We start from the raw sequence: 20,389 nt of genomic DNA, 5'->3' as shown, positions 1-20,389 counted from the left end.
TGTCAATTCATTTTTTTTTAGTTTGTACAGCTCTTACATTTATTTTAGTCTAGGACTAGTCTAATCCCTGTCCGGGAAACCGCCCCTAAATTGCTCCCAATACAATTTTGCTGTGTTCTCCACTGTACATTGATTGTACTGATTATAATCCAAAGGTCAGACGGGCCAAGTAATTCCCACGTCATTCATTATAAAGGGAGTTTTATTGTGCAGTGTAGCCCATTTCTATACAATTTAGTCCAAGTTTGAAAAACCTTTTGTTTTCATGTCACTCAGAAAGTCAGTGTGATGTCTTGAATTAGTAAGCAAGCAAAAACCAGTCAAACCTTTTAGCCTATAAAATGAATTACCTATAAAAATGCAATTAAGCATTTTAATGTAGTTTATTAATCAACATTAATTATCATGATTATCGAGGGCATAATCAAAAAAATATATTTTTGTTTTATTCTTGCAGCCCCCTGTAGTGAGTAGCCTATCTGTCTCATATCTGCTTGGAGTTTGAAAGACTCTTTTGATGCTTTTCTATTAAGTTTATTTACATATTTGACATTGAAGTAGTCTAGGTAAGTCTTGATTACTTTCATTTTGTGATACTTGAATTAGGTTACTGCATCTCTTTAAGGTTATTTGTAACTGTATTGGAAATTATGTTGAAGTAGTTCTCCCAACCCTGTTCATACTTACACACAAATATAATAACAAAATTACAGAAATCAAAGTATAATCAGTTCAATGTAAGAAGTTATTATGATTACTAATAGAAGTGTACTCTTTGTCCTGTTATTTTCCTTACCTTGCCACTCAGTCCTTTAGGTTAGGGTAGTTGAAACTATTTCTAATTTCAGCAAAAGCTCCATGTTAAATCAACACTGGTTAGATCCACACCCAAGGTGTTAAAAATTACCACAGAAATTTTTGTATTCTTCCTACGAACTATCACAATGCATCAACACAAACAATAAAATTTTTGGGGTCAAGTGCTCAGCTAAGTAAAGATAAAACTAATCACTGTTAGGATGACTTCTTCTTTTTATCTTTCTTGTTAACAGCAAGTGTTCATCATAAATATTCATTTCATTATTTAACTTATCCTAGGGGCTTATCCTAAAATTATTAGACTAAAATATATGTTTTATTTAAAAACAACTTGCACTTACGCTTTTACTTTGTATCAATATGTGAAACAATGAATTGTTGATAAAAGGCTGTTAACAGTTACCAAAAAAGCTTAACTTCTTAAATATAACATAATATTTACATCATAAGATAATAGGCAGTCATGGTCTAATAGTTAGAGTCGGTCTTATAACCTGAGAGTTTTGCTGGTTCGAGTCTCACGGCTGACAGGTTGCGACTGAGGTGCCTTGAGCCAGCCACCTGTCTCCAAGTGTTTCCCGGGCACTGCAGTACTGCTCTGGGTGTGTATGTTCACGACGTGCAGTGCGTGTTCACCACTCACTTGATAGGTTAAATACAGACGTCACATTTCAAGTATGGGTTATCATACATTGGTCATTATGTCACTTTTACTTTTCCTTAAAAAGGATCAGATGGGAAAAAAATAAAGGTGAAAACAAGAAAGCACTTTTTTTTATTCCAATCAAAGCTATAGACATGTGTCTTATTGCCATTCTTCTTTTTTTCCAGTCATCACATATGCATTTATTCATTTAGCATATACATTCATCCAAAGTGTCTTATAGATCAGAAAATACACAGAAAAAAAAAGCATCAAAAGTTTATTACATTTGCATAATTGTTCTAGTATCTGCTGCAGAGTAGTTCTAGTTACTATGACAAAGAAACGGTCTGAGCTTGACTAATCCATTGGAAGCCTCAGATTGATCTATGACACATACTTTCTGATATGGAAACTTTGTCTGAGGCAACGCGTGCCAAAAAGTAAAAAAAAAAAGCTTAAAAGGTTTGTAGTAGAGAGCCTCCTTCACACAAAATAAGATTATTAATTAAACTCAAAAAGCATGTTTTAAAGCCTAACTGCTCTATACAATGACATTGATGTTCTCCCATTAGGCCATACATATAGAGTTCCATCTGTTGTTCATATGCTAAATTGGTTGTAATTATATGTGGTATTGCTATACTGTATTATTAAGGATATGTGTATGACACTAGTGAAAAACAAATTTTATAAGGCATTTATAAACTAGCTGAACTAGCTTTAAGTGCAATCAGATCATGATGGCAGGTAGTCCAAAGACTTCATACGTAGAACATCATAATGTGTGTGTGTGTGTGTGTGTGTGTGTGTGTGTGTTCACAAATGATGCAGATGTACCATCTGCTTGAGCATACATTCCATTTACGTTCATAATCTTGCTATTAACCAATTGTTATTAACATAAACTTAATTAGATTACCTGTGGTTAAGTAGTGTTTAAAGAAATTTTTTCTTGCAATATTAATCATCCTCTACTGTTTATAAGAATTGTGTGACACTACTGTGTCATCATTTAACACCTCTATTTTTAAGAATATATTTCTTTCCATAGGCAGGTACTAAAAGAACAAGACATTAGACAAAGTAAATAGAAATTGGGACTATTGCCTAATTCACAAAGCTAACAAAATTATTTATAACAAAATTAAATGATACTATAATTATTATATATAGTCCAAGCTGTAACCTATTTATGATCATTATTCACTGTTAATTACTTTTAAAAATATATATTTAGGATAAAATACTTCAATTTACAATCCTATCTATCTGTCCGTTCTGTGTATTTAGGTCAGATTCGCCACACCACTAGATGGTGGTAAAACTCCATGTCCATGATTTCTAACGCGTTAACACGTGATTTACGTGTTAACACGCATTTACGCGTTAACACGTAGTGCGTGTTAACACGTGATTTACGCGTTAACACGTAGTGCGTGTTAACACGTATTTTTAACATGTTTTTGCCCTGTTGGCCTTCCATAATGAGACACGTGATAGCGCAGCGCGTGTGTGTGACGTCATAGACAGGAGCCCTTTCTTGCCTCTAAAATGAAGTGACCTTCCTCTCACTCCTTGATACAGAGGCGATCCGGTGTCGGAATACCACAGTCCGCAAGGAGCTTTCTCACTCGGCTTAAAAGGTAACTTTCACTGCGATGTCACATCGTGTCGAGATCTATTGACGCGTTGACGTTTACATGTGTGAGATTTTAAACGAAGAAAGCATTTTTGTTTCGGTTTTCCTGAAGATTAGCATAGGATTGCATAACTTGCCGGTGTTCTCAAAGAAGGACGTTACAATATAACGATGCACTCTGTATGTTTTGTAATTTTATCAGAAACAAGATTTTCGTCGTAATTGAAGTGTTACAAACGTTCAATAACTCAATGAAAACCAGAATAGGGCCTTTATGGGAGGCTAGCCACAGTTGCTAACGGCTAGCTCTGCGTGAGACTACAACGTGGAGGCCGGTTTATGGCTTTGATCATTGTGTTTTTAAATCAATGTTTGCTTGTTTTGAAAATCACTTGATGCGTTTAATGCATATTTTGTCGTGCAAAGTCATGTCTAGCTTCTTATCATTTTGATCTCGTAGGCTAACGTTTGTCGAGCTGTCTGTGATTTTGTTTTGTTTTTATATATAAATGGCGATTTATTGTTAGATAGCCATCAAAACTCGGTGGTAATATGTTTACGTACTTCAGAAGGAATTCATACCAAAGAATTGACAAGGAGTCAAACCACGTCCTTGAAATGCCTACCCATCTACCCAGAAACTGAAAGTCAACGTATGCTTATGCCTCTTCCTGAATGATGCACTGACCTTATTCAATGCATATTATGTTTTACAGCTTGAATTGGTTAATCTAATCATTTGACTTGGTTAAATTTAATAGTGCAATAGGCAAATGTTTGATTCTCCTTGAATGACCTTCTGTTCATACTTCAATTGTCTTTCCCAGGTCTAGGAAAATATGGGTGACGTTGAAAAGGGAAAGAAGGTTTTCGTCCAAAAGTGTGCCCAGTGCCACACGGTTGAGAACGGAGGCAAACACAAAGTCGGGCCAAATCTTTGGGGTCTGATTGGTCGCAAGACCGGTCAGGCAGAGGGCTTCTCCTACACGGATGCGAATAAGAGCAAAGGTGAGAGCCTTGCCAATAAACTTTGCTTTTTCACTTTAAGGGTTTTTTTTCTATATGAACGATTTGTTGCTACTTACCACATGATGTCACTCATTCCCCAGGCATCGTTTGGAGTGAAGATACCTTGATGGAATATTTGGAAAACCCAAAGAAGTACATTCCAGGCACAAAGATGATCTTCGCTGGCATCAAAAAGAAGGGAGAGAGAGCAGATCTTATTGCATATTTGAAGTCAGCAACATCATAATGCTGATGCAGGAAGAGGGAATATTTAACTTTAAATGTTTGTAGTTTGAATTTGCAATATGTATTGAAACCTGTGGCAGATCAAATAACGAGGAAAATGAATTTTAGGTCTTGTAGGTCCATTTAAGTCTATTTCAGTAGTGGCGATTTTTAATTTTTGTCTGTCCATCTCACATTTAGAGTCAAGTTACTGCAGTTCCTCAGTGTTTTCACTGAAAGAATTAAAATGCGTCCCCTGGTTTCACAGGAGCTGTTGGTTAAATTATTGAACTGTGCTGAAACCTGTCGTATTTGAATTGCGATGAGTGACTGTGAAACAAGCTAATTGCAAACTATTGTATTTACCAGGTGGATTTGAACTGTCAAATAAAATCAAAACCGTCTTATGTTGCGTTTCATCTGTTATTTTCTAATGTGCTGCTGGCTATGTGTTTCTTCCATTTGGAATTTAAAGTGACAGTAGCCATTTATACTGTGGAGTTGTCAGGAATGCTCTAAAAATATTTTCTGGACAAGCCCAGACAAAGGCATAGAGAATAATGCTACAAGTATATCAGAAATTGAACTGGAGCTGGAACTTTTCGTATTTATTGCCAAGACAAGTTTCCAAGCTTGTCCTGAACCTTGGTCATAGTTCAAAATCCTAACAGGTGCCATCTTTTGATAGTGAAAGCCAAAGCACTTTTCCAGTAGCGTAGATGAACACTTTCATATCAATACAAATTGTCTTTTCATAATATTATTACTGAAAATTTGATACCACTAAAATGCATATGTTATCATTTAGATATTTAGATAATTTGACGTCTGAAATGTGTTTATTATTTGACTATAGATGAAGGCTACTGTAATCTTGATATTCCTGTAATATGTCAAATTTGCTTACATTATCTGTGGAAATTATTTTCCTTAATTACCCTCTGTTTGGTTATTTAAGGTCCTAAAGTCATCAGAGCACTTTTATAAGGGAATTAAATTAAACCTTATCACGTGAAAGTACGTCATCAGATTAACCTCTACTGTACTCCTGACAAAAATGACGTTGTTTAAAGAACGTCACGTGTGAGTACGGTTTGAAAGGTCATTTAAATGAATTATGTAATAACTCTAGGTAACCCTGCCAAAACTTGCTGAGATAACCTAATGTGTGAGAAATATCGTGTCCTTATCATCACTTAACTTTAGTAGGCTACGTTATATGGAGGTTCGTGAAGTACACATCAGAGGGCAAAGGTCTAGAGGTCTGAGTTCCTTTTAGTCTTTTTTATTTAACTCGCAACCGATGTAGTCTGGCACAGAGCCTATAATTTTATCTCAGTTTGTGTGCAAAATGCTTGATAGAAATACAACCGAAACGAACCATTCACGCGTTTTGTTTTACAAATTAATAGACTAATGCCCGCTACTGTCAAGGTGCCTCATTTGCGGTCATTTCAAATGAAAATGTCGCCACCTGGAGGATACAAACGCTTTTATCAGACGCTGGTCGCACACTTGTTGTAGCACGTAGGATATGACGTCCATTCAAGTGGAATGAATGTATCAAATTTATGTACTTTAACAGGTTCACTAAAACAGTATGATTACTCACTTTTGATACTTTCCAAATCTATCAATAAAATAAAATCTTCACAGGGCTCCAGACTGCCCCCAAATGGTGGCATTTTGCCCTTAAACTTTGAGAGTGTGCCACTGAGCGTGCAACCAGTAAATTTGACCTTTTTTTCCAAAAGTGCACAATAAAATGTGTCACTGAATTTGAAATAGCACATTGTACTTTCTGCATCTATCATTAAAGTATTTATTAGTAATACAGTGGAAATTAGTAGAAATGTGAATATTTGGTTAGCATGTTGATTTACGGTGTGTGCCCCTAAATTTTCTGGTTGCGCCCCTAAAATTTTCAGTTGGGGGCCACTGTGCTCCTAGTGAAAAAAGTTAGTCTGGAGCCCTGCTTCAGTAAATAAGAAAATAACCGTTATTGACAGCTCTAGAGAAAACATTTGAAAATGCACCTGCATTGATTTGCATTTTGTGATTAAAAGTCAATTTTCCAGTAATATATTGCACATTTCTTGAAAATAATAGGCTATTAAAATACATTCTTGTTGCCTTCTCCTGAAAACAATATTGGACATCGTCTGAAATTGTGAGCTAGTGTTTTCAATTCAGTTTTATTTATATAGCACTTTTCACAATTGTTTATTATTCCAAAGCAGCATGAAAAAGAAATGAAGAAAACACAGATTTGCCATTTTGTATGGTCAACTGTGTAAGTAAAATTCTTTCCTTAATTAAAAGTAAAAGCTCAGAATGGCACAATACTGTAATATTGATTTAATATTGATTTATACGACAGATTAACACAATGGGCCAGTTGTTCAAAAAGTTTAATCTGGATCAAAATAATCCAGATTTGGAAATCCCATGTTTTGCTTTGCAGGAACAGGTAAACCATTTCACTTTTGTCCTGGTTTTTCAAAGCAAAATTGGATTGGATCACCCTGATCCAGATACACACTTTTTCAGATTAGCAAATCTGGATTAAATGGGATCACCTGTCAGTGTTGACTATTAGCTATGTAAGAAACAGCAAGTAGTTTGGTTTGTATGGGGTCAATATGGGGCGGTTTCCAGGACAGGGCTTAATCCAGGACTAGGCCTTAGTTTAATTAGGAAATATAACTAGTTTTAACAAACATGCCTTACTAAAAACATGATGCCTGTGTGCATTTTGAGGCAAAACAAAGGGCACTGGTGTATTTTAAGATATGTCAGTTCAAGTTGTTTTCAGTTTGGACAGCTCTTAAAAATGTTTTAGTCTAGGACTAGTCTAATCCCTGTCCAGGAAACCGCCCCTAAGTGTTTTTACTTCAAAAGACAACAAAACAACACAACTGTCCCTTTTTATTTCAATTTAACATTTAGTCGGTTCATCTGGCCCTCAAAAAATAAACATAGATTATACACAAACACATTGAAACATGGTAGTTTACATTTGTAGAAATGCCGGTTGTTAAAACTTTTGACTGTTTGGTTTCTGATGATTGTGATTTTAATGAATATACTGTACAGTGCCAAATGACAGTTAAAGTTAATGATGACTTTTGTTAAAATTAAATGGTAAATATTTTGGTCTGAGGGATTTATATGGGCATTTTCTTTCTTAATTGACTGGAAGGTTTAAATGGTGGCCCAATGTTATACTTTGAATACTTTATCATTAAACTGAACTGAACAAAATTTCAACAAACAAATGATAAATGTATAATATTACATAATAGAAATATTGTATTGTAGACTAACTGAAGGTTTCTAAGTTTTAGTAACATTTTATTAGAAGTTTTATTACATTTTTGTTCCTGAAATCCACCCTTCTGATGGGATCGGAATAATCCTACTTTTTGGGATCAAACAAATCCCAATCTTACTAAAATGTTTCGAACAACACAAAGTGACGATCTGATCCAGATCAAAGCCTAGATTGGATTTTGTGATCCAATCCAAATTCAGAATCCATTTTTTTGTTTTGAACAACCCATTTTAAAATTTTGATCTAATCCGACAGCCAAAATCCACTGGCCCCTTAAAGTTACTTTTTTCACAAAAAAACTTTATTAAATGTAACTTTTTATTTGTCAAAATATTGTTCAAAAAGCTTGCTTTGTTGGTAAGCTTATTTATAATTGCTTTAGTGCCCTTATTAGTGATGAATTAAAATGTCTATGTCAGGCTAACCCTTACCTAACAATGGGCTTGTTCGACTCGAATGCACTGCCACAAGAACCAACAGGCGAAGGACGTCAAAGTAACGCGAGAGCGGTAAGAGATCATACGGAGAAGTCTAATTTTGATTCACTCTCGAGGTACGTTGACGTCACCCCCATGTTCTTACCGCAAAGCATGAAGTTAAGTCTAATTTATCTGACAAGCAACATGTGAAACTCACTTAAAAAAAATTCAGACCAATCAAAATTGCTGTTACATGTCAACATGCAAGATAGTTCAGTCATTGTGATTGGCAGGAAAAAGTTTAAGAGATGACGCTACAACCTTATTTGGCCCATTTTAGCTGATAGCCAATTTTAGCTGACTTTCGCCCCACTCACTTTGTATCAAGAATATTCAATGTCATCAGAACACATGGGAAAAGTAAATGGAAAAAAATAAACAATTATTGAAAAAAGATAACAAAGGAAAGATAAGTCAAATACATTTATTTTTATTGTATTTATTAATATAGTTTTATTGCAAGACAAAAGAAATACAAATACAAAATACAATACACAATAAAAAATAATGAAATAAAAAAGAAAACAATAAATCATTCTTTCAGTATAATATCATCATAAGCCTTAATAAACTTGTTATTCTTATTATTAACAATGTGAGGTCTGGTCTGGTTTGCTCAGTCCTGTGTAGTGTCCAGCACTTTTAGATCCAACCCTAAGGAAGAAAAAGCAGGAAAATCTTCATTTAGTCAGTCATTATATGTATGATATGATCAAACAGAAACTCTGACTGAACCATGAGCTCCGTTGACTTCAACAACTGTTTTCAAACTTCATCTGAACCTCTGACTACTCTGTCTGTAACACTACCTGACATCTGACAGCAGTGATGAACATTCTGAAACCATCTGTGCCGTAAGATCTGACGTAATGTGGGTCGTGAAGCTGGATCACGTGCTAGACACTGTCTAATAATACAACAGCATGCTGAAGATGTTTAAAGAGGAGAGCTGGTTAGTCATGACACATAACTCAAGCATAACTAATCATTCTTATGTCATCATCATGGCATCAGATGACATAAGCGACATGACCTTTAAGTTCAAAGAGTTAACATTTTTGGGTTTGTCCTGTTTGTCTGTTCCTGCATGTGACACTCTCCCAGATTATTTCTGTCCATGTTTATCAACATTTCTCATTCACTCACCTATTGATAAGTCAGGATTCACAAACAGGACTTCCTCCGACTCTGAATACGGCAAACATCCGTTGACCATTTCAAAGAGGACCAAACCAAGAGACCAGACGTTGGCAGAGATGGCATGAAATCTGTTCATCTCTGTGACCTCGGGTGGGCAGTACTCTTGTTTTCCTGTAAGTGAGACAGATTGAGTTTAGCCAAACTGTTCAAGTGTCACATAATAAATAAGTTTCCATTACTGTGCTACAGGGACACAAAAAACCAGCTCACCTACATACTGACTACTGTCATAGGCATCACTGGTAAACAGCTGACCACAACTGAAGTCAATTAACTTCATGTCTAAAGTGCTGGTGTTGATCAGGATGTTACCAGGATGGATGTCAGTATGAACGACACCGTGGTCAATGCAGTCTATTACTGCCTTCACCAATTTATGCATTACTATACGCGCCATTTCTTCACATAACATCTCATTGTCTGTTATGTAATCCTCTAAGGTTATGCAGGGCTGGGGGTACTCCATAACAATTGCTATTTTCTCATCGTCTTCAAAACTTTCGAACATCTGGATTACATTTGGGCTTAAGGGAGGTTCACTCATCTTAATCATGAGTGCCACTTCTGTAATCAGAGGATCAGAATAGCCGGGCTAGAAAAAAACAGGAAAACATGTTATCACTTTAATATATTCAGATGTCTTTATTCTCTACAGTATTTCAGTCAAGTCTCATGTTAGCTACAGGTTTATTCATTATATTGTATCATAAGCTATTAAATAACTAAATATGTTTGGTCACTCACAATAGCAAGAGTACGCTCATCGCCATACTTAGGTATGAGTTTGATGGCGACCTGCAAAGAATAAAAAAATCTATTAAAAACATGACCTGTAAACTTTAAACACATAACCATCTACAGTCTGTACATAGACAGATTTCCAAGTGCAAAAAAGGGGAACAATGTTGAATTTGGTAAAAGTCTGCTACCTGTTGGCCATCAGATATACGTGTGGCCTCACAGACACTTCCAAAGCAACCTTCACCCAAAATATTCCCCAAGTTATAGTAAGTCTCCACATCATCTGAAACGCACACACATAACATAACACATGACAATATATACAGTACAGTACCATTGCTTGTCTTGCATGAACCACAACTGATGCGGTTAATGTCTGCAGTTACTTTAAGTGAGGTGACATCAAAATGAAAACTGAAGCAATAATATTTAGACAATAAGCAGTAATAATGATCACAGACTCACCATCAAGACTTTCTTGATAAGATGGGGAAGTGTCTGGTCGCAGTGGAGGCACAAAAGGCTCCACTTTGGTACTGCCGCAGGAGAAGAAGGTTCGCTCTATAGCCTTGCAGGTTCTCTTTAAGAACCCCCACTTTCCTGCCTTCTTTTTCTTTTTGGCACATTGTTCTAAACACAAACAGTAAAGCATTAAAACATCTCTGAATGATTTATTACAGGTGTTAATAATGACATCATATATCTATCATTTCATCTTACCTTCTGGGCAGATCTCTGCCATATTCATGCCATATTCAAAGTCCAGGTTTGTGGCTTCTAATGACTCATCTGTCATCTCACTGGACCTACTGTCAGCTGATAAAGATCTTCTCTTCACAGCTCTACTAGATGCCTTCACGGCACTGTGAGCATCGAGACTTAAGGTCTCTATGGAACCTGATGGGGCATTCATCAGTTCTTCAACGCCTTTCCTGTGATCGGCACTGTCATCTAAGGAAGCGGACGCTATGTCCGATGTATTCAATACATGCGTTTCCTCAAATGAATCCGTGTAAGAAGTCTGGTCAGCCATAGACCAAACTTTGGCTGAACTTTTCACTTGAGCCGGACATGCATCTGATGTATCCCCGACCCAGTAAGAACCTGAGTCCAAACTGTCCTTGGGGCTGGATGCATACTGGACAGACAGCCCTGAAGAAGATTTGTCCGGCTTCAGTGGAGGAACAATAGGTTTTACTTTGTTCCTCCGGCAGCTGAGGAAGGGGCGCGCTACAGCCTTGCAAGCTCTTTTGAAGAGCCCACGGATCCTTGCCCCCTTCCCCTCACTGCCTACTGAAACAAGAAGAACCAGACAGTAAACGGTTAAATCTCTCATCACAGATTAAGTGTAAAAAACTCAATAAAATTTTATTTTATCTGCAACACTAAAAAAATATACATAAAAATACATAATGTTAGTTTTTAATTCCACAACTGATCGAGTCTTTCCAGAAAATACAATGACACAAAAAAACTTTCTTCAGAATAAAACATCAAGATAGAAATAATGAAGCCCATTAATCTACATTAGATGAAGACGTTACTTTACATTTGTGTCTTATATGTGAACAGTTCATTTTAAAATGACACAGAAATACTTTGATATTTAAATACTTTTAATATATTTGAGACACAGATAAGCAGATCTGAATGAATGATAAACGGATGTAGTTCTCTTTAGTGTGTTAATCTATTAATAGTAAAGATCTTCTATTTAATATAAATGTAGTTTAGACATTCAGTTCATCTCACCTTTTGGGCTGTCGTCCACAGTGTCTATAAAACGTTCTCTCACAATCTTTCTTTCAGCGAAGAGCGATGAATCCCGTGACTGACAGGTGTTCAGATCAGGGAAACGATCGCTACAAACGCCGACCTTCAATCCATCAACAACTCCACCCTTGGTGTTGTTGAGGGTCAAACATGCTGAGGACATGAAGTTAGATAAGAAATCAAATGAGAAAACACTACAGTGCACTTTTCTCTCTGAACCGCCAAATGTAAAAAAGTGAATAAATTATAAAGTCAAGAAAACTGTGAGCTAGGCGGCTCTTCTTAAATGTATGTGATATATGTACCAGCTAATGTATTTCTCATGGTTAACATTAACACTCCATACAGCACAAACACGACGCAGGGACGATTTTTTTCAAGACATGACTTTTTGGTTTAAAACAATAGAAAGGCATGCATTTACAGTATTAAAAATGCTTAGTAACTGCTTAGTCGCTGATCAACCAATCACAATAAAGACATGATCTCTAATTTAATTTGCACTGTAACATATTTACAGATTTTCACAAGACTTCCCCAAGACTCTGATTTTCTTACAATAAAATATTTACTTGTTTTACTTTAATATTACAGTAAGCTGGACCATCTGCTGTCATGATTGTACAATAAATGTATTTTAAATATTCAGATCATCTTACCTTTTGGACTGTCGTCCAAGGTGTAAATAAAAGGTGTCTTAGACTTTCCATCGGGGAACAGCGATGAATCCCGTGACTGATGGATGGTCAGATCAGGGAATCGATCACTACAACCACCGACTTTTGGTCCGCTGACACCTCTGCTCATATTGATGCGACCCTCGGTGTTACTGAGGGTCAAACATCCTGAGGACATGAAGTTAAATATGAGATTAAATGAGTAAACACTTATGTTTTTACATTTCCTGCAATAGTGCATTTACACATAATTTATGTCATCGAAATAACACAAAAGCAGTGTCCTGGACAGAGTTTACCCTGCTGAAAAAAAACTATAAAACCATTACAGAAAATTCTAATGGTTTCCATTAAAATACCAATAGGAACCATTAGCTTTTACCATTAAAACCACTACACTGTAGTGTTTGGGCCATATTCCATTAGAACCAATACAAGTCCCAATAAAACCAATTGAATATCTGTGATGGTGTCTATTGTTTTTTAGCAGGGTAGATAATCCAGGACTAGGCCTTAGAAAAAATCAGACATTTAAGTAGCTTTTACAACTTACAAAAAACAATACTGGTGTGCATCTTCAGACAAAACACTGGCACTATTATGTTAAGATTATTCATGTCATTTTTACATTTAGATATGCATTTTAGTCTAGGACTAGGATAAACCCTGTCGTAGTTAGTCTGAGATTTAATCTAAGATCATCATAAATGTAGTTTACACGTCGAGTTCATCTTACCTTTTGGACTTTCGTCCAGAGTTTGTATAAGAGACGCCTTGACAAACTTTCCACCAGCGAAGAGCAATGAATCCCGTGACTGATGGATGGTCAGACCCGGGAAACGATCGCTACAATCGCCAAATTCATGGTCGCCTCTCTTCTCATCGGTTCCGCCCTCGGTGTTACGGAGGTACAACCTGGATGAGGCCATGATAAAGTTGAGTGGACAAGCAGTCAAAAAACACTTGTGAACAAACACCAATACTCTTCAGTAAAAGTGGTTGTAGACTTGTGTAATTCGTAACTTTCACACTCTCAATGCTTTTGATCGCTTTGTAATCGTCTCGTCTCTTTCGATGATTTTCTTTGCTTCCGCTCAGATAACCAGAAAATGAGTGAGTGACTGCAGTTCTGCGCGCGCCCTTTATATACACGTCTAATGGAACGCGAGCATTATGATGTCACAATACCCGACGCCAAACATCATCGCCTATGACATCACTTTAATAAACGCTTGATTAAGCGTTACATCATAATATTAAAGCAAACTCACTGATGCTATGCACAAACATTATAGGAAATTATGTAATTTCCCATTGGGAAGCATTCCCATTTATAACCAGCAGCCACTGCACCTCTGACTGTTTCATCAATCTGTAATAAAAAAAAAACTGCATTTATACATTTAATTAAAAAAAACAATTGCCAACAGGCTAAATATTTTAGGTGACCCTGCTTTAATGCTGGCTGCAATTCCTGCTTATACTCATTACTGGGTGTGACTCACATTAAAGCAACACTAAAGAACTCTGGCTCTTTGCTCCCCCTACAGGTTAGAAGCGTAATTGTTCATTACCACTGTCATAAATACTGAGGCATAGCTGGCTCTGATTGGATTGTAGGTCTGCCGTAAAGCAAGTTTTTGTAGTATTCACTCGGACTACAGGACCACTACCCGACGTTTGGAAACTTCTTTAGTGCGGTTTTGGTCGATAGAGGGCTGCAAAGCGAATGTGAAAGTGCTGTTCACCCTGTTTAGAGTGGATGAACGACTGAAACTGTTTTGGAAGCGTTATTTTAAGGTAAAAAAAACTCTTTGGTGTTGCTTTAAGTGTGTCTGTCAGTATCTAAAGTTGAGACTTTTTGTCTGATATTTTTTGACCCCACACCATCCGTTGAAATTGTGTAACACACCTTGCATTTTCACAACATTTAGTTAAAAAGCAACAAACTGTAATAAGCAAACCAAAGGTGACGTTTATATACAGTAGATGAAGAAACCTTATACAAAAAGTGAATACACAATAGACATATTTATTTGACCAGGTGTAATCCAGAGTCACAGCATGAATTATACTAACTAGTTTGTTTACTAAATTAAATTTGAATCAAATGTTTAACCTATGTGATAATTGGTCATACAATTACAGCCACAGTGTTACAAAAATACTGCAAAGCTATTGATCACATTCTCATTATATAACTTCACAAAACCCAGAGCTGATCATGAGACTTTAAGAGCACTGTAACGTAGTAACTGCTAAAAGAACCGAGTTACACTGTGAATATAATGACAAACCACAAGACTTAGATGTGACTTTATTTAATTACAACTCAACATCCTCTTACACCGGGGTTTTTAAACTGTGGCTAAGAATCCACTTGTGGGCTGAACTGTAAGATAAGGAGTGTTGCATTGAATAACGACTTGCCCAAATAATTATTAGCAATGGCTTTGATATACCATAAGTTATTTTGGTATAGCAAGTATAGAAAATAAAAAGAACCAAATGTCCCAAATGTAAGATTACCATTGTAAAACAATTGTTGTGTGTGTAAAACAATGGAGTTTTCTGTGATCATGGCTCTTAATCGGTGGTCTCATGTCGTACAAGTGAGAGAGGTTCAAAGACGGACGTTTTGCTGGTCTTGGTACCAAAGACAGCCTACGATAATTTTCTGACAGTGTCAGAAATTTAGCATGATCAACGTGTTTGCTGCTACAACCTGCAGACCAGTGGCGGCTCGTGACTGCACTTCCGAGGATGCGCTAATTCATAATAAGTGTTCGGATTGTCACATATGTGGTTCCCTTGTGCAAAATATGTCTCATGCGTGTGTCTCATCCTGCAATGTATCCCGGGCTTAAAAGGTTGTGGAATTAAAGGTTTGGAAACCCCTGCTTTACACAAAGTCTCATTTAAAGTTTATAAGAACTTTTGCAATAGACCGACACTAAATGAAACTGATGGGCAGATGAGGTGTTGGGATGACAATGGGCCAGAGTTGAATCTGTGCATCTCAGCCGATTACAGCCTGGTTTATCCTGAAGTGCTGCATGAAGAAAAGAAAGGAAAAAGATGTTAGAACATTAAGGAAAATTTTAATAATCCTCACAATCAATATTTGACTATGAACTTCAAGTTATTAACAATGCAATTACATGCAAACAGACCTGTCAACCACCTAAATAATAGATGCTACCCACCGTGATACATCAAGATTCTCACAATGTTTTAGGTCTAGCTCAATACCACAGTTTTGGCTATTCTTCATGTTCTGTATGGCAAATATTTTGCACCAGTGACAGAAATCAACTTTTCATTAACATTAATATTTGCTAACTTATTTCCATAAGAATAGTTATGCACCACAGTTTAAATATTTCTTTATAAACACAGATATATAGACAGGGGATATATTATTATTTTGGAATAGGAATTCTTCACAAAAGTTTTATCATATGTCATGGTCTTAAAACCGCTGGCATAAAAACAATCAAACACAGTTCTAAAACTGTATATAAAATAATAATGCAAATAATGGTTCTCTAATCATCCCAGTCCTATTTTATGGTGCATATAAACAAATGCAAGTGACCATAGTATAAAGTCAATAATCAATGAGTAATAAGGTATTTAGCATTCATTTTAAATCCTCTTTCATTTGTTGCATTACCTACATTCAAACATATCTGTTTGTTCTCATAGTCTTCAATTCACATTGTATGATAAACATTGGATGTGGAACAAGTTGTTTTTCATATATATGTAAAATCAAATGTGACTCATCTGCAAAATAATTTAATAATTAAAATAATGCACCCCAATAAAACAAAGCTTTCATTCAGCATATTTTCAAATAATTCATTACCTTATCTACATAAGAGACTCACAGGTGGAGGAAGATGTTTGTCCTGCACTTTTCACAGCTGGTGCCCATGGATTATGCTGGCCTAGTGACAGAATGAAGATCATCAGTTTAAAATCTGCTTTACAACCAAAGGTTGCATTAAACTTTCTTAATATTGTCATTTTGACAGACAAGGGATGTAAGAAAATTGTCATTATCAATTATAATACAATAATTAATATGAGCCAAACAATTACAACTTAACTCAATCAACTTAACTCTCTTAATCTGCTTGAACTCAAATATTGTGGTCTATATGGACATAAAGTGTGTGTTTATCTGTGTTTAATTCAACCATCATGTTAGACTGTTGGAGTTGCAGTTGTTATTAGATTTCACGACTGTTCTGGACAAACGACTTCTTGCGCTAACTGTGACTTGAGACACAGCCAGGCTAAACAAAGACATTGAGTATGTTTACATGCACATGATAAGAGGAAAACTATCAAAAATCAGCTTATAACAAAAACACTTTTCAAGCTTTTTTATTTACTTCCATTTGTGACGTTTATCTTTTACAGGCGGAGACATGTGCACATAAACATGCAACATAAAAATCTGTGTGAAAGGCAACAAATGTGCAGATCAGTTTTTGCCATTTATAGGCTTTACCCTATAAAAGAAAAATTATGTGTTTAAATGGCCTAACACATTGTCAGTTTATTAAATGTTTAGATGTAGACAGACTTACTAAGATTCAAAATATTTGGTTAACATGACCACTCGTGGTGGCCTTCATTCAAAGGATGGAGAAAACTGTCAGGCGCCAGTGCCAGCCAACAGGTGGACTAAACATCAAGCAGAATTCTGCACAATTCAGGTAAGCAGAATAAAATACACTGCAAATAAACATTATTAAAACAGACTTCCTATGACTCACGGCTTTCATCTTTCAGAATTAAGACCTTTCAGATAATCTCAGCAGGAAAGCCCCAACTTTCTCCAAAGCAGATGAGCAATCAAATGCTTGGTATGAACACAACCCTAACAATCAAGGTAAAAGAGCATTAAATATTATATGAAACATTTATATAGCATGAAGCTTATAGATAGTGTGAAAGATAATCTATGTGATCTGCCATTCATATCCTTCAAAGAACTTAACAGAACAACTGAACATGTATAATGCAATTTAATATGCAAGTTATTAATAATTGCTAATAATATTTAATAATTATGAAATTCATATTTATAAATGAATTCATTGTGTTTGTAATATTTATACCTGTTTAGGTGAGCAGATTATCCATCAGTGGATGCCATGCAAAAAAATAGCCTTAGGCTCTGTAGAAACTATAATCTTCATGTTTCTGAACAAGTTTAACAGGACACACTAAACAGAAAACAACATAAATCAGTATTAAACACAAATTTCAGTCAGATTAATTAACGTTTTCATATTCAATCAATATAAAAAGAATAAACGCAATAAAAAACAATGTCATTGAGGTATATGTGTACATTTACATGCATCATTTAAGTAGGGAGTCGTTATGCATTTGAAAAAGCAACACTGGTCAAACATAATCATTACACATATTCTTTATTATCAACAAAATACCTGAAAAGGTTTGAAGAACAGCAAAATATAAACATATGCTTTAGCCATTTTCTGGAGCTGCGTGTGTAATGGTTCTTCGTCTGCAGCGCATTGAGTTTCTGAACGAGAGAGCCCTCTGGCTGTTGGGCAGTGGTTCTTAAACTTTTTTAAGCCGCTGTCAAATCAAGTACAAGTTTATTAACGTGATGTTTTATAGAATTTGGGTAAAACATCGCTACTGTCAACGAGATTTTTTAAACACTGAAGTACTGACTGTGCCATAAAAAAAACTGTATTCAATGTCACACGGCGTTGCGCAGCGCAGACTGTTCGGTGTATGACATCAAAGTACCGCGAGATTCGATAACGTTTAAAGAAGCTGTCTGCTCTCGCGGTAATTTGTTGTCACAAGAGACCTCATTATTATTGACTGCACCAAAATTCAGATTAATTCAGTGATATCACGCTCCTTATAGCATTGTATTTAGATTATTGTCTGTATAACAATGGCATTTGGTGACTTTCTAAAAAAAATTGTTCACATTAAAACTACTCCAATGCCCACTAAAACCCTGTACGCGAGCCCCTAATTTAAAAAAAAACAAGCAATCATATTCGGTGTCAAATAGGGTGTGTTTATGTAGAAAATAGGGTAAAATATTATTTTTTTACTTGTAGGATCAACGCTGTAATTCTGTTTCGCTCCATGCATCAGAAATGCACCTGTTGCTGAATGTAATACCACCACAGATTGCAGGGTGGCGTAAATTCACGACCAAGCACGTAAGTGACTGACTGTAATTAAAATATCGTCCTGTGGTAGAAGTTGACAAAGAGAGCGTGCATCTCTCTTTGGACCATTCATAACATTTATTCGTCGAGATTTTGGTTTCAGATCAGCTCTAGAGACACGGATTCTTTGGACGGAAAGGGTAAGTGACCTTGATATATAACATCTTCTCATGAAGGACACAGTAAAGAATGCTGCTCTTTTTGCAGTTCGTGTCGCGAGGTTTCCGCGCGCATTCCACTGAGCGTTGCCGAGGTAACAGTCATGACAGCGCGCGCTCGAGGAACTTTTACACGTAATGTTTAACACATACCACACATTAGATCTTATACACACATTAAACTTGAACAACTGTAGAACAGGTGACACACTATGTGCTGCTATTCATATCGTTTTTTTATTATTGTTGTAGTGTTACTGCGCATATTACATAAGACTGTTGGTACACCTGCGTGATTACGCATGTAGTGTATGTACGCATTAAATGCCGTAAAATGAATATAATTAATTGAAATATTTTAAATAATTAAAAGTAATTTAAAATCTAAAGGTTTTAAAGGAAAATCACGTGGAATAGTTTTATTCACATACAAAGCAAAGTCATTGATTTTTTTCCTTTTTTGTTAGGAATGACGTCAACATCAAGATGAAAGTGTCTGGTACAAAACTGATAAGAAACTTGGCCTGCGTCCTTATTCGCTTATTATGTCCTTTGCCCACAATGTATGTACTGTTTTTTTTAATGGGAAAGTAGAGACATTTGAGTTTTTTTTTTAAAATGGATGGGACATAATGTATCTAATTTCGACTATTATTTACTGATAGACGCAGGGACATAATTTGGGAGGGCTGGGCCAAAGCGTGAGAACAATACCATAGGATTACACTAGAGGTCAGCAGTAATCTATTTTTGTCTTTGCTCGTGCATGTAATCTGAAAGTTTTTTTTAATCAACATCCGCATATATAAGCAAAATAATGAATCTCTCTATTCGGGAATTTTGTAAAAGTAACATACCTAAAGATAAGTAAATTAGTAAGCTAAATAAATGTTAATTCTGTAGTAAAATACATATAGGGATGGTTTCCCAGACAGGGATTAGACTATTCCTAGACAAACTGAAAACAACTTGCATTGACATATCTTAAAATAAACTAGTGCCCTTTGTTTTGCCTCAAAATGCACACAAGTCATGTTTTTAGTAAGTCATGTAGTTATATAGGCTACTAAAGCGCTAACAAATTAAATATAAAATTATATTTCCTAAATAAACTAAGACCTAGTCCTGGTTTAAGCTAATCCCTGTCCGGGAAACCACCCTGTAGGCACATACTACATTGGGTACAGTAAACATAACTGCAACACATTATTCACTCACTTTATTTAAGGCGGGACAGTGAAACAGCGTGTGTAGTTTAGAAACTTTTAAATAAATGTATTTATTTAATTAAATAAATTAAATGAAACAAAGATATATTATTATGAACTGACTTTTCTGCAAACACAACACACTCCCACAAGTATAGTACTTTATTTTACATTGTGTCCTTGTTACAGTGTAATTTTATACATTTAACTACTGACTATTGATGATTAACATCATGTACT

General features: G+C 35.8%; 2 protein-coding genes and 1 long non-coding RNA gene across 3 annotated transcripts; 1 reads left to right on the top strand and 2 right to left on the bottom strand.

The window, feature by feature from the left end:
• Nucleotides 1–2,963: 2,963 nt before the first annotated feature.
• Nucleotides 2,964–4,744, top strand: cycsb (cytochrome c, somatic b). The gene is made up of 3 exons (XM_065240243.2): nucleotides 2,964–3,108; nucleotides 3,932–4,112; nucleotides 4,214–4,744. The coding sequence occupies exons 2-3, from the start codon at nucleotides 3,944–3,946 to the stop codon at nucleotides 4,357–4,359; spliced, it is 315 nt and encodes a 104-aa protein (XP_065096315.1). The 5' UTR covers nucleotides 2,964–3,108; nucleotides 3,932–3,943; the 3' UTR covers nucleotides 4,360–4,744.
• A 3,945-nt stretch (nucleotides 4,745–8,689) lies between these two features.
• Nucleotides 8,690–14,038, bottom strand: LOC135718050 (uncharacterized). The gene is made up of 10 exons (XM_065240345.2): nucleotides 13,278–14,038; nucleotides 12,524–12,709; nucleotides 11,844–12,017; nucleotides 10,812–11,384; nucleotides 10,557–10,721; nucleotides 10,280–10,374; nucleotides 10,095–10,145; nucleotides 9,561–9,942; nucleotides 9,297–9,461; nucleotides 8,690–8,804 (listed from the first exon to the last, which is right to left on the bottom strand). Exons 1-10 carry the CDS (start codon nucleotides 13,468–13,470, stop codon nucleotides 8,767–8,769), a joined length of 2,022 nt encoding a protein of 673 aa, XP_065096417.1. The 5' UTR covers nucleotides 13,471–14,038; the 3' UTR covers nucleotides 8,690–8,766.
• A 2,385-nt stretch (nucleotides 14,039–16,423) lies between these two features.
• Nucleotides 16,424–18,608, bottom strand: LOC135718051 (uncharacterized). Its single transcript, XR_010520539.2, has 3 exons — nucleotides 17,677–18,608; nucleotides 17,332–17,435; nucleotides 16,424–16,494 (listed from the first exon to the last, which is right to left on the bottom strand). It is a non-coding gene; the product is annotated as an uncharacterized lncRNA (long non-coding RNA).
• Between the last annotated feature and the right edge of the window lie 1,781 nt (nucleotides 18,609–20,389).

Source organism: Paramisgurnus dabryanus, chromosome 7 (genome assembly GCF_030506205.2).
Source record: "Paramisgurnus dabryanus chromosome 7, PD_genome_1.1, whole genome shotgun sequence".
Classification (NCBI taxonomy): Eukaryota; Metazoa; Chordata; class Actinopteri; order Cypriniformes; family Cobitidae; genus Paramisgurnus; species Paramisgurnus dabryanus.
This window is presented reverse-complemented; position numbering and strand designations above follow the sequence as displayed.